The 12,131-nt window shown below is 50.9% G+C and overlaps 1 protein-coding gene across 1 annotated transcript in view; it reads left to right on the top strand.

Annotated features, from left to right (window-relative positions):
* Positions 1 to 12,131, top strand: part of POU2F3 (POU class 2 homeobox 3) — a 78,826-nt gene that overhangs the window by 59,690 nt on the left and 7,005 nt on the right. Inside the window, 7 exon segments of the mRNA XM_060104273.1 lie at positions 395 to 515; positions 1,714 to 1,845; positions 4,357 to 4,439; positions 6,753 to 6,935; positions 7,340 to 7,481; positions 9,431 to 9,567; positions 11,155 to 11,316. Of these exon segments, the coding sequence (XP_059960256.1) occupies positions 395 to 515; positions 1,714 to 1,845; positions 4,357 to 4,439; positions 6,753 to 6,935; positions 7,340 to 7,481; positions 9,431 to 9,567; positions 11,155 to 11,316 (960 nt within the window).

The following is a 12,131-nucleotide window of genomic DNA, read 5'->3' on the forward strand; positions in this document are numbered from 1 at the left end:
CAAGAAAAAAGAACATCACCTCGGAATCTAAAAGAAATGTTTAAAGTCACTACAAGAATTCCTCGTTTTTTGGAGTTTCAGTGAGGAAGAGCATATATTGCACCATGTACCAGCACATGCCCCAGAATGGTGCTCGGAAACGATCAATCCAGGTGGATTCCCCAATCTCGAGGATGGTTACCCAGAGAGACTCTCACCTCTGTCCCTTACCAGCTGCCCCGGCCCGAAGGGCTCACGCAGGCAGGAAAATCAAGCTGCAGCCCAGTAGACGCTGAGCTAGTTCTTTGACTCTCCAGGCTTGTCACTATCTCCTGCCTCGGTCTTCTCTAAGTTTCCACTTCTGTCTGCCTGGGGAGGCCCAGAACTGATGCTCTCCCCCTGCCTCCACTTACAGATTAAAACCGAGGACCTCAGTGACTCTCTGCAGCAGACCCTCTCTCATCGGCCATGCCACCCGAGTCAAGGACCTGCCATGATGCCTGGAAACCAAATGTCTGGGGTAAATGGCAGCCCGAGTCGGGAAGCCCTGATATTCTCAGAGGGCCAGTGAGTTTAAGTCAAGCCTCCTGCAAAATGCTTCACCTCTAGATCTGGCTCTCAGTGAATGCAGATTGGGCTAAAAAAATCCCCTGCAGGGAAACTTGGAGGCCTGCATTGGGAGGGGGGCTGGGTTACAGAACAATCCTCTGAAAGATGAAGCCTGGTTAGTTATGGGAAGAAGGAGGTCTCCACCTCTCGGGAGGAAAAAGGAGTCAATCTTGCCAAAACAATCGAGCTAACCCCTACAATGGGGTTAGCTAGCCCCTAACGATGGGGCTGGGGTCTGCCAGCCATATTCAGGGGAGCCCCATGATGACAGCTACCGCTGTGGTTACAGAGCATCTCTGTCCCCAGTAAGCCCATTCTCCTCCCCCAAGGTTTTGTCATACTAGAAGGAATAAAGAGGCATCTGGAATAGTAACGACAAATGTCTGAGACGGCAGGTGTCCACGTGGCAAGCCCCTTTCTTGATCTGGATTCCCAGGGGAGGAAAGAGCTGACCCTTCCCTGGAAATATTTAAGACTAGAACGTGCATTTATTCCTTCACTTCTTTATTCAGCAAGGGTTTACCAAGTCTTTTCTTTGTGCACAGACCTAAGCTCAGTCCTGTATGGTCACAGAACCCTGGGGGTCTAGGTCACAGAGGACTCCCAGATCCCTCAGGTATTGGGAAGTAGTATTTCCCTCTTGGAGGCTATTGGGAGGAAGCCAGGGGAAATGGACTTTCTGTTTAATCAAAGTGGTTTTATTAAGAACGAATAACATGCCTCTTCCTCCAGGAAAGGTTCAGGACCAGGAAATGGCCAAGACAAAAGCGGCTTTTAGCATATCAAGTGGTGTGAGATTTTTTTTTTTTTTAATTAGAAATTTGGGATTGCATGTCCTTTCTAGGGTAAACCTCTGAGAGATGGGTAATACCCACAGTCTGTGCCCTCGGGGCATTACCAGTCTAGCTGGGAGACCGTTCTGATACACACAAAAGTTAAATAACAAGGCAAAGTTTAAGCAAGGCACAGCTTGGCTGAGTGCAGGAGGTGTAACAACACCATCGTTAATGGGGTAGCTGCTATGTGTCAGACACAGGGATACAGAGGCACAGGGCAAGGTCCCTACGGAGACCCACAGGACCGATGGGCGGTGGGCAGATGCAGCCCACACTTGCAGCTTGTAAGTTCTGTGATGCCTGTATCTCCCTGCACAGGACATGGCGCCCCTCCATCCTCTCCAGCAGCTTGTGCTGGTTCCCGGACACCTACAGTCTGTCTCCCAGTTCCTGCTATCTCAGACCCAGCCTGGGCAGCAAGGTGAGAAACCCTGGCGGCTTCTACATAGATGAGTGTGCTAAGGATCTGCTTCTGCCTGCTGGGACCCAAGTGTGGGGCGTGGCTGACGGGCTCACCCTCTACTATTAAGGGCGGCTTGTCCACCTCAGGGCCCGAGGAAGCGACCTGGTGTGGCCCTCCAGGTTGAGTCTCCTTTTCTGCTTCCCCCTCCCATCGTCCTCAATTTCATGGCCAGTTGAGACCGAAGGCGCAAGGGTGGCAGGAGCTGGGGCAGAACAAGGAAGGAGGAGCTCCTTAGGAATCGCCGTCCAGATGAGTCCCGGATCCTTGGAAATCTCCCCAGGCTGTGGACGTGGACTCAGACTTCCACCCTTGGGAAGCTGGAATTCCATTTGGGTAGAGCGGCAGTGCCACCCACAGGCTGTGGAGAGCGTTTTCAGGTTTTCTTCAGCAGGGAAGTTACTCACAGACGACTTCTCCTTGGCCGAGAACAAACAGATTAGAATACTTACAATAATAGCTAACATTTCTTGAGCATGATATGCCAGGAGCTCTGCGGAGTGATTTTCCTGACATCTTTCAAAAGAACCTCGTGTGGTAGGTAGTCATATCATGTCACCGGTGACCTGCTAGAAAGTTCCATAAAAGTCTGTCGGAAACCCATGTTCTTGGCATGGCACTGTACTGCCTCTCCCTCTCCCATCTCCACCAACCAGGGCTGAAAGTGATGGAAGTATAAGCTTCCCTCCATTGTACAAATCCCAAGGAGAGGTTTTGGAAATCCAGAATCCACAGAAAACGCAATTCTGCCTTCTGTCCTTAGCACCTGCCCAAGTTATAGTTATCCTTAGGTACCAAGTCATCTCAGAGTGTGATTATGATGGTGCCTGACAACATATGTGAACCCGTGAGTATTTATGTTAGCTAAACAGTACATATCATACTCCTGGAATAGGAAAGGGAAGGTAACAGTTCATTCTGTTTCTTTTTGAAAGGCGGTGTTGTGAAACTGGCTCAGGCATATAACCAATGAGGTCAGTGTATGACACGGGGGAAAGAAACAGTTTAGTATTTGGAATCAGAAAAACTCATTGGTTAAAAAAAGGTCCCTTGTTAGCTGTGTCTCCTTGAGAAATTTACCTAACCTCTCTGAGGTTCCATTTTCTCCTCCTAAAACTCCTAAAACTGGAATCATAGTAAAACTCTACCTCACAAGGTTAGTGAGAGTTATTTGAAATAATGCATGTGAGACGGCTTTGTACACTTCAAAAGGCAACGTAAGTGTCAGATTACTATTAGTACTCGAGCTTCCGACTCCCAGTACAGGGCTCCTTACAAGAGCTTTTTTGCCTAGGTTTTTTTTTTTTTTTTTTTTTTTTTTTTTTTTTTTCGGTACGCGGGCCTCTCACTGTTGTGGCCTCTCACTGTTGTGGCCTCTCCAGTTGCGGAGCACAGGCTCCAGACGTGCAGGCTCAGCGGCCACGGCTCAGGGGCCGAGCCACTCCGCGGCATGTGGGATCTTCCCAGACCGGGGCACAAACCTGCGTCCCCAGCATTAGCAGGCGGACTCTCAACCGCTGCTCCACCAGGGAAGCCCTGCCTATGTATTTTAATAACGAAAAATTAAGCCTTGGTTGTTTTAGACTGAGGAGCAAAACGGTCAGCATCAGTAGATCTACACATCAGTGACCCAGAACAGCTTAGGGGCAACAGAGAACCCAAAGGTCTGCTGTGTGCTGAGTGATTGGGGTGACCTGCCTCATCGTGTGCTTCGGTAATTTGATGGCCCCATTCCCACAGTGAAAGTGAGAGTTCCTGGCTGTGGCTCTTCTTAGAGGGAGGCCACTGTCATGACCACCATCCAGGCAGAGCCCTTCATGGACAGTTTTCCTGGAGAAAGCAATCCTCAGGCCGTGCAATGAGCAGGTAGAGTCCATACCACCAGGTAGAGTTGCCTCCTGCTCTTCCCTTCTCTCTCAGCCTTTCCTCCCAAGTGTTCAATGTCTGGGTCCTGCCCAGAGCCTCTGGCAATTGGCTGCTGCCCTTTGGAGCTGTATGGCACCGTTCCCTTGATCCGGCATCTTTGCAGATCTGGCTAGGCCTTTGTAGCCATCCCAGGTGCTTCTGCAGGCAAAATGGAAACCCTCAGCTCCAACTTGAATTCTTAGTAGTCATCCCCACATCTCCTTCCCTCTTGGGTTTCTTCAGGTCTGGTTCTCAAATCCCAGAGCAGGTTGCCTTGACCCTCCTCAGCCTTTGCACCACTCCCGAAGGCAGGCGGGCAAGCAGAAGGACTGGTTTGGGGACTGCTGTTTACATCTGTGTATCCCTGTGTCTGATTTGCCCCCACCTGTGTGTGCCAATCCTGACAGTGCCCATGGGGGCCTCTCCACAAGGCTGGAGGCAGGGTGGATGGACATGGTTAGCTAGTGGGGCAGGGACAGTTATCACGGTTCCAAAGCTGTAGAGCATGTCTTTTCAGCTGGCCTGGATTTGATTTGTTTGCTCCTTTGTTCCTCCCCTTTCACCCAGGTCTGCAGTCAAATCTTCTCTCCTTTCCACAGCAGCAAAGCTCTCTCCTCCTCCCACAGACGGGGCTTGGCCTGGCGTCCCAGGTAAACACCCACGTTCTTCCTGTCCCAGCTGCTGACAGAGTTAAGCTCCTAGGCTTCCCCCACCCACTTGACGGTACACTTACCCCTCTGGGAAGAGGGAATAGCAAGGGATTATCCCAGTCGGCACGGGGGCAAAATCAGGCCACAGCCAGAGGAAATGAGGGACCCAATATCACTGGTGGAGCCAGAATTAGAAGCCAGAGATTTCAGCTTCCGGGCTAGCCTGCTCTGTGTGCAGGCATTCCACTCCTGCCCCAGTCAGGCCCTGGCATCACTCCTCTGAGAACCAGGGATCAGCCAACTTTCCAGGGACGTCAAGGTGACCGCCAGCCCTGCCCAGGTGCTCTCAAGTGCCAAGGGGGAGACCAGAAGCCCAGAGACCTGACGTCCTGAGAACACCAAGCCAGGGCCTCTCATCTCTGGGCCTCTCTTAAGAACTGCTCTTCTAGACTGCTTCCTGGAGGGGACAAAGCACGGGTCAGGAAGACAGAGACCTGCGAGAGGGCCCTTTGCAGAGCTGCCGTGGTGCCACACAGCACCTGTTTGCCAGGGAGAAAAAAGGCACCTCTTCCTCTGGCCAGACGCGGCCTCACGCCAGGGAGTGTGGCTTGGCGAGGGCAGCAGGAGCTACACTGGAGCTGCTGCTCCTCCCCTTATCTGGGTGACCCGGTGCAGTTAATGCCTGCACCGCTGCATGAGGTGCCTCTGCAGAGACGGACGTGTGGAACAGTTGGGAATGACTGCAGAGACCCTAATGTCCCTTCTCGGGGCTAAGATCCCCGTGGATCACTCAGGGCCCTGGCTTTACAGGGCTAGAGTCCAGTGGAGGCCCCTGGAAGGGGATGGGTGCCCCCTAGTGGCTAATAGAAATGGGGACACCAAGAGTCCTGAGCTCCTGGACCTTCTGACCGGCTCTCCGAATCGCATCATCACAGACTTAGATCTGGAAGAGATCTGAGAGAGGGTTCAAGATCACCTCTCGTGTCTTATAACACGAGAGCCGGGCGAGACCAGAAGCAGAGGGACTGTTTGGAAGGTTATTAAGATGATCCTAGGACAGCAGTAAAGGGACTGGCTTTGGGTGGTGGCAATAAGCATAGAGAGGAGGGGCTGACAGGGGATGTCAGGGAAGTTGACTCAGTGCAATTCAGCCGCTGATCGGATGTGAAGGGAGTAGGGGGAAGGTCTAGCAGAGAGCTCAAGACATGTTTGTGGGATGAAAGAACACATGAGTTCAGGAAAAGGAAGGCTGAGAGAGGACCGAGGCCTTGTCCTGAGAGTCTGGTCCACGCCACCTTCTCTCCTGCGGGGAACAGGATCAAAGCCTAATGGTTTCAAATCATTCTGTTCTAAAAGACCCTCCCTCAGGGGAAAAGAGTCCTTCACTTCTCTCTGGTCATCACAAGGCTGCCTGTCTGAATGGGAAGCCTGAATATCTTGGAAGAAAGGAGTAAAGTTAACCCCAGTCTCGGAAAAGAGTAAACTGGAAAGGAGTGAGAAGAGGGTGGACTGAGGCCACGCCATCCACATCGGTAGCAGCCCCTGCCCTGGACACAAGCCCATTAGGACCCCAAGCCTAATGGGTTTCTGCTCCTTCTCTGTGGACGGGTTGGATTTATTCCTGACCCCAAATGGGCACAACATGGATTCTAGGTATAAGGGTCTGTTCTCCTATGAAAATGAACTAAAGGAAGAATATCTCCTGACAACCACAAATGAGATCAAGGTGCACTTGGATAGCACTGGAATACCTTTGATTAAAAAACCCAAAAAACAGAATACTGTCCGGAAAGAAGATGATTGTTTAGAAAGTAAAATGGCAGTCACAGGAGTTTGGAATTTTATGGAAATTCCATTAATGCAATGAATTTCAGATGCCCTCTGTTATCTTCAGTTAATGCCTGTTGAACACCTCAGTTACTTTGCTTTGTGGAAAAGAACAGGCCAGGCAAACAACCTTTTCCTTGTCCCGTTCTGAGATCTGTTTTGGGGATCTTTGTAAACGAGTCTGCTTAGCTCCTTTTATGGTAGAAAACTGAACGGAGGAAGTTACCTGCTCAGACTCAAATAGTGAGTCATAGACTAAAACCCGGAAAGGCCACCTCCCTGTCCCGCACTCCTACTGTTTCTACCCCAGCTACTCCAGCTATTTGCCAGTCCCTTCATGGAGACTCCAATTTCCACTTCCACACCATCGAAATAATAGGAATCCAATCTGTCATCCTCTAAGTGGGCCTATTAGTACAAAATATCAGGAAATGCGTTTGATCTGTTGACTGTTTGTGCGTTGGCTTGGTGTGTGTCTGCTCTTAGGCAGTTGGGTGCCCTGGGGTGCCAGGATCCTCTTTAGAACCGCATCTGGAAGCATCCCAGCATCTCCCAGTCCCCAAGCATCTCCCCAGCTCTGGAGGAGCTGATGAGCCCAGTGACCTGGAGGAGCTGGAGAAGTTTGCCAAGACCTTCAAGCAGAGGCGCATTAAGCTGGGCTTCACACAGGTTCGGTTTGGGAAAGGGAGGTGGAAGAACTTGGGTTGAGTGAGTAGAGACTGGGGTTCCCGAGTGGACGTTTGAAGAGCTCATTGTGTCTGGGGCAAACCCACCGTGTTCCTGCATCCCCTGAGAATGGGACACAGTTGCTGTTGGCAGGGAAAATGGGAACACCGCTGGTGGAGGGGAGAGGAATGAGAGCCAGGCAAGGAGCTAGGCACGAGGGCACAGCGCACTCAGAGTCTAGGGAGAGAAATAACCAAGTCTCCATCTTAGAGCGAAGAAACTGGAAGGGAGCCAGGGTGAGCAAAGGTTTGCTGGGTGTGGATAGGTGCTAGGATGGTGAGGGATGTGCACAAAGGAGAGAAGGGACCTACCTCTCAAAGTCCTTCCCTCTCCATCCCCGCGTGCAGGGAGACGTGGGTCTGGCGATGGGAAAGCTGTATGGCAACGACTTCAGCCAGACTACCATCTCCAGATTTGAGGCTCTAAATCTGAGCTTCAAGAACATGTGCAAGCTCAAGCCGCTGCTGGAGAAGTGGCTGAATGATGCAGGTAAGCCTCGGGGACACAAGGATGGATGGAGCCTTAGAAGGTCTGCAGGGAAGGGGATGGTGACTGGTCTGTGTTGGGGCTTTCTTTCTTTCTTTTTTTTTTAAACAACATTTTTAAATTATTATTTATTTACGTATTTTGGCTGCACCGGGTCTTAGTTGCAGCGTGCGGGATATATTTTTTTAGTTGCAACGTGGACTCTTAGTTGCGGCATGCGAGTTTCTTACTTGCAGCACGCGGACTATTAGTCACGGCATGCATGTGGGATCTAGTTCCCCGACCAGGGATGGAACCCGGGCCCCGTGCACTGGGAGCATGGAGTCTTACCCACTGGACCATCGGGGAAGTCCTCTGTGTTGGGGCTTTTGGCAGTCAATACATAGCACCCTTTCCTCTCTTCCTGAGTCTGGAACCAATTGAGAAATAAGACACAGGAGACAGCCAAGTAGAGATGAAAATGTCAGCTTCACTACTGATAAAGCACATGGAAGACTTAGCTTTAGGTCTGTGGCCAAGAAGATTTGCCCCATTTTATTCCCTACCCCAGACACACCCAGCCTAGACCGTAGGACAGCTCGCCAGAGACAAAGGTCAGGTCTGCAGAGCAAACACACTTACCCAGACTGCTGTCTGGACTAGGTCTAGGTCAGGGGAATAGGGAAGGAGGTTTCTAGGGTTTCGTGGCTGGGAAGAGGAGGCAGTAGGCACAATGCAAGCTCTTCCTCTGGTTGATTCTTGAGTAGGTTTTCAGAGGGCAGGGAGTCACTCCAAGCTGGACTGGTTGGGAAAGCCTTACAGCAAGAGTGGGGCTTGCAGGAGGATTCAGTCAGGCGTGGGGGGCCAGGAGGTCCGGGATGTAAGCCAAGGGCAAAAAGTTTGCAATAATGAATGGAAGAGTTTGGTGTCACGGTATAGCATGGGACAGGGTTTCTCAACCAAGGCATTAGCAACAGCTTGGGCCAGATATTGCTCTGTGGCGGAGGCGGTCCTATGAAATGTAGGCTATTTAGCAGCATCCCTGGTCTCTGCCCACTAGATGCCAGGAGCACCCGCCCCCTGTTGAGAGGTGTAAAAATGTCTCCAGATACTGCCGAATGGCCCCTGGGAGAGTGAGGGTGGTACAGAATCTTGCCCCAGGTTGAGAACCACTGGTCTAGGAGCAGAGCCAGTGTCATGGCTGGGCTCTCGTCTGTAGATAGTGTGGGTCAGTGGTTACTATGGAGAGAGAGGAAGGCGGGGGATGGGCAGCCAAGGGTGTGACCCTCTCGGAAGTTGCTCCACATGGAAACAAGGGAGGGCGTGAGGAAGCTCCCCAGCCCACCCCGCCCCACCCCACCCCCGCCCGTGGAAAGCTGATCCTTCTGCGGTTTTACTGGAGCGCCAAAGTGAAAGAGGTGATCAGAAGGTCTTAGAATCTTCGGGAAGGGATCTTGCGGATCATTTCTTGTGCGATTCCCTGGCTGCGCCTGAATCCTTCCTAAGGGACACCCCCGCCGACCCCTCATACAGCCTCAGCCCCAACACTCACACTGAAAAGGAAGTGGCTTCCACACCAACATTCCGCCACCAAGTGCCACCGCCTTTAGCTCAAAACACCAGTCCTCATTTTCCTCGGGATTCACATCCAGGCCTACTTATAAAAGACAGGCTCATGGGCGTCACTCGTAGGAGCTCTGCCTGCCCCCGCTCACACCCACACGCGCCGCTGATGTCTGGGTGTCCCCGAACCATGACCGCAAACGCTGGAGGCACGGCAGTGAGAGGCATGGAGGACCTTTGCCCAGAGCAACGAGGGGAAGCAGGGTTCTTGGTCTGTCTGGTTCCCCTGTGTCGGGAAGGGGGCTGCAGAACCTGCCGAGAAGGGTCATTGGACCCCAAGTCCATCGAGCCAGAGCCTGAACCAGCTGCCTTCCCTTCCCTGAGCCTCCTCTGCTCTCCCCTCCCCACAGAATCCTCTCCATCAGACCCCTCCGTGAGCACCCCCAGCTCTTACCCCACCCTCAGTGAAGTGTTCGGGAGGAAGAGGAAGAAGCGGACCAGCATCGAGACCAGCGTCCGCCTGACTCTGGAGAAGAGATTTCAAGATGTGAGCAGGCCCTTTGGGTGGCAACGGGTGGGCCGACTTGCACAGGGCTTGAGCAGACGCACACAAGCCCCTCAGCACCACCCCTGAGCCCCCATACGCCTGCCTTGGGAAAGGGTCGGGACACAGAGACACGCTCCCTCTCCAGGTGCCCCGGTGTTTGAATGAGAGGCTGGGTTCCAGAAACTTCCTCCCCCACTGACCGTTCTCGCCCTGACCTCTGTTTGGTGCCCATTGTCCCTCGAGCCGGGAGATTTAAAGACTGGGGTATAGAATCCCAGAAGAGAGTGTATCTCTGTATCCAGTTGAGATCAAGGGAGCAAAGCCAGGGCATTGTATATAAATTCTTTATTTTCTTTGCATTGTTTTGTATTTTTCAAATTATATATATATATAATAAATGCTCATTGTAAACAATTTGGAAAATGCAGGGAGGCAGGAAAAAAATCCACCACCAAATGCCATCTAACTGCACGTCCTTCTATTTCTTTCTTCTACATACATTTAAATATTTGTAGTCATATTACATACAGACACCTTTTTGAACTTGCAGCAAAAGTACGTTCTTGAGCCAATATGTGGACACTAATAATACCAGTTATGTGCCCCGGGGGAGCTGGGGAAGAGAAGAGGGATAAACAGGTGTGGTCTAAACAGCCTCTAATCAGGATCCCTTAGGTACCAGACCCCAGAGCTTCCATCCACACCACACGGTCCCTAAAGGGCTCGCCTGTGGCCTAGTTCCACCTTGCAGGCCTCAGGCCTCCAGGACTCCTGTCTCTCCAGCAGACTCTCCAGCACATATGACTCAGGACTTGATGGCTGCATCCTGCTGGCAGGATGACAAGACCTGGCTTTTCCTTCTGATTAACTTTCTCAGAGCAGCAAGAGTAAGGGAGGGTGCAGAAGGGAGAGAAGGGAGCTAAGGTCAAAGATTGGGTGGGGGTGGGAGGGGTCAGAACAAAGGAGTGATGGATATGTATTGGAATGTGTGTGTGTGTATGTGTATATATATATATATATATATATATATATATATATATATATATATATATATACATACACACATGTCTCCTTTATAGTCTTGATGGGTCCACATGTTTTAACTTCATCATTTCCTATTTTGAGGTAGGCAGCAAGAAATGACGCAAGAGAAGGGTATCAGATTCTGAGGAAAGAACAGAAGGGAGCGTGTGTTCTAGGAATTATGCCTGCCCTATCTAATTCATCAGTGGGCTCCTCTTTTCAGAACTTCTGAAGAAGGAGCAAGAGAAGAGCCTCCACCCTGTGTCAGGCCCTGTGCTTGGCAGTTTATACACATTTTCTCATTTAATCTTCCTAATCATCCTATACGGTAGGCATTATTTCTCTCATTTCATAGATGATAAGACTGAGGCTCAGTGAGGTTCAGAAAGTTTCCTAAGGCCACAGAGTAAGTGCTCAAGCCACTGTTCCATTGTAGGTCCGATTCTAAAGCTTTTGCTCCATCTATTGTTCTATCCTGCTTCTTTGGAACATCTGTTCCCCATGCACAATCCTTGATCCTATTCCCTTCTCCTCCTGACTACTCTATCCCTTTGGTTTCTGTAGAACCCCAAACCCAGCTCAGAGGAGATCTCCATGATTGCAGAGCAGTTGTCCATGGAGAAGGAGGTGGTGAGGGTCTGGTTCTGCAACCGCCGCCAAAAGGAGAAGCGAATCAACTGCCCTGTGGCCACACCCAACAAATCACCCATGTACAGTTCCCAGCTGGTGAGTGGCCAGGAGCCAAGCTGCCTGCCAAGCACTGGGGGAGATGAAGCCTGGAGGGCAAAGAGTCCTCCCCGTCCTAAAGAAGATGGGGGTTGGGGAGCAAGGAATAAATATATAAACAAAGAGATGCTGTATACAAAATATATATAATATAAAGAAGCATAAAGAAGGATAAGGAGATAGAAAGTGATTACGGGGAGATGCTTTTATAGTAGAGGGGTAAGAAAAGACCTCTCTGAGAGGGTGACATTTGAGCAGGGATCTAAGTATTGAAAGGGAATGAAATATCTGAGGGATAGAGTGTTCCAGGTAGGGAAACCAGAAAATGAGAAGACCTGACATGTTTGAGGAACAGCAAGGAAGCCAGTGTCGCCAGGGCAGGGTGAGGAAGGAGGTGAGAAGTGGGAGATGAAGTCAGAGAAGTAACGGGGAAGTAACAGGAAGCCATTCACCACGGTCTCGGAGGCCATTGAAAGGACCTTAGCTTTTAGTTTGAGTGAAATAAGAAGCCACTGGAGAACTGACATGGGCTGCTACGTGGAGATTAATTTGTGTAGAGGCAGGATACCAGCCTGAGAATTACAACAATCAGGCTGAGAGTGGTGGAGGCTTGGGCTAGGGTGGGGATCATGGTGGTGAGGAGACGTGGCTGGATTCTGAATGTATTTCAACCATGAGCCAACAAGATGTGTTGTTAGCTCAGGTATGGAGTGTGAGAAGTAAGGCCAAGATGAGCAGCTGGTTGGAAGGTGCTGCCATTTTTGGAGATGATGAAGACTGCAGGAGGAACAGGTTTAAGGGGAAAAAAGACTAAG

The sequence above is a fragment of the Mesoplodon densirostris genome, chromosome 7, assembly GCF_025265405.1.
Source record: "Mesoplodon densirostris isolate mMesDen1 chromosome 7, mMesDen1 primary haplotype, whole genome shotgun sequence".
Lineage (NCBI taxonomy): Eukaryota > Metazoa > Chordata > Mammalia > Artiodactyla > Ziphiidae > Mesoplodon > Mesoplodon densirostris.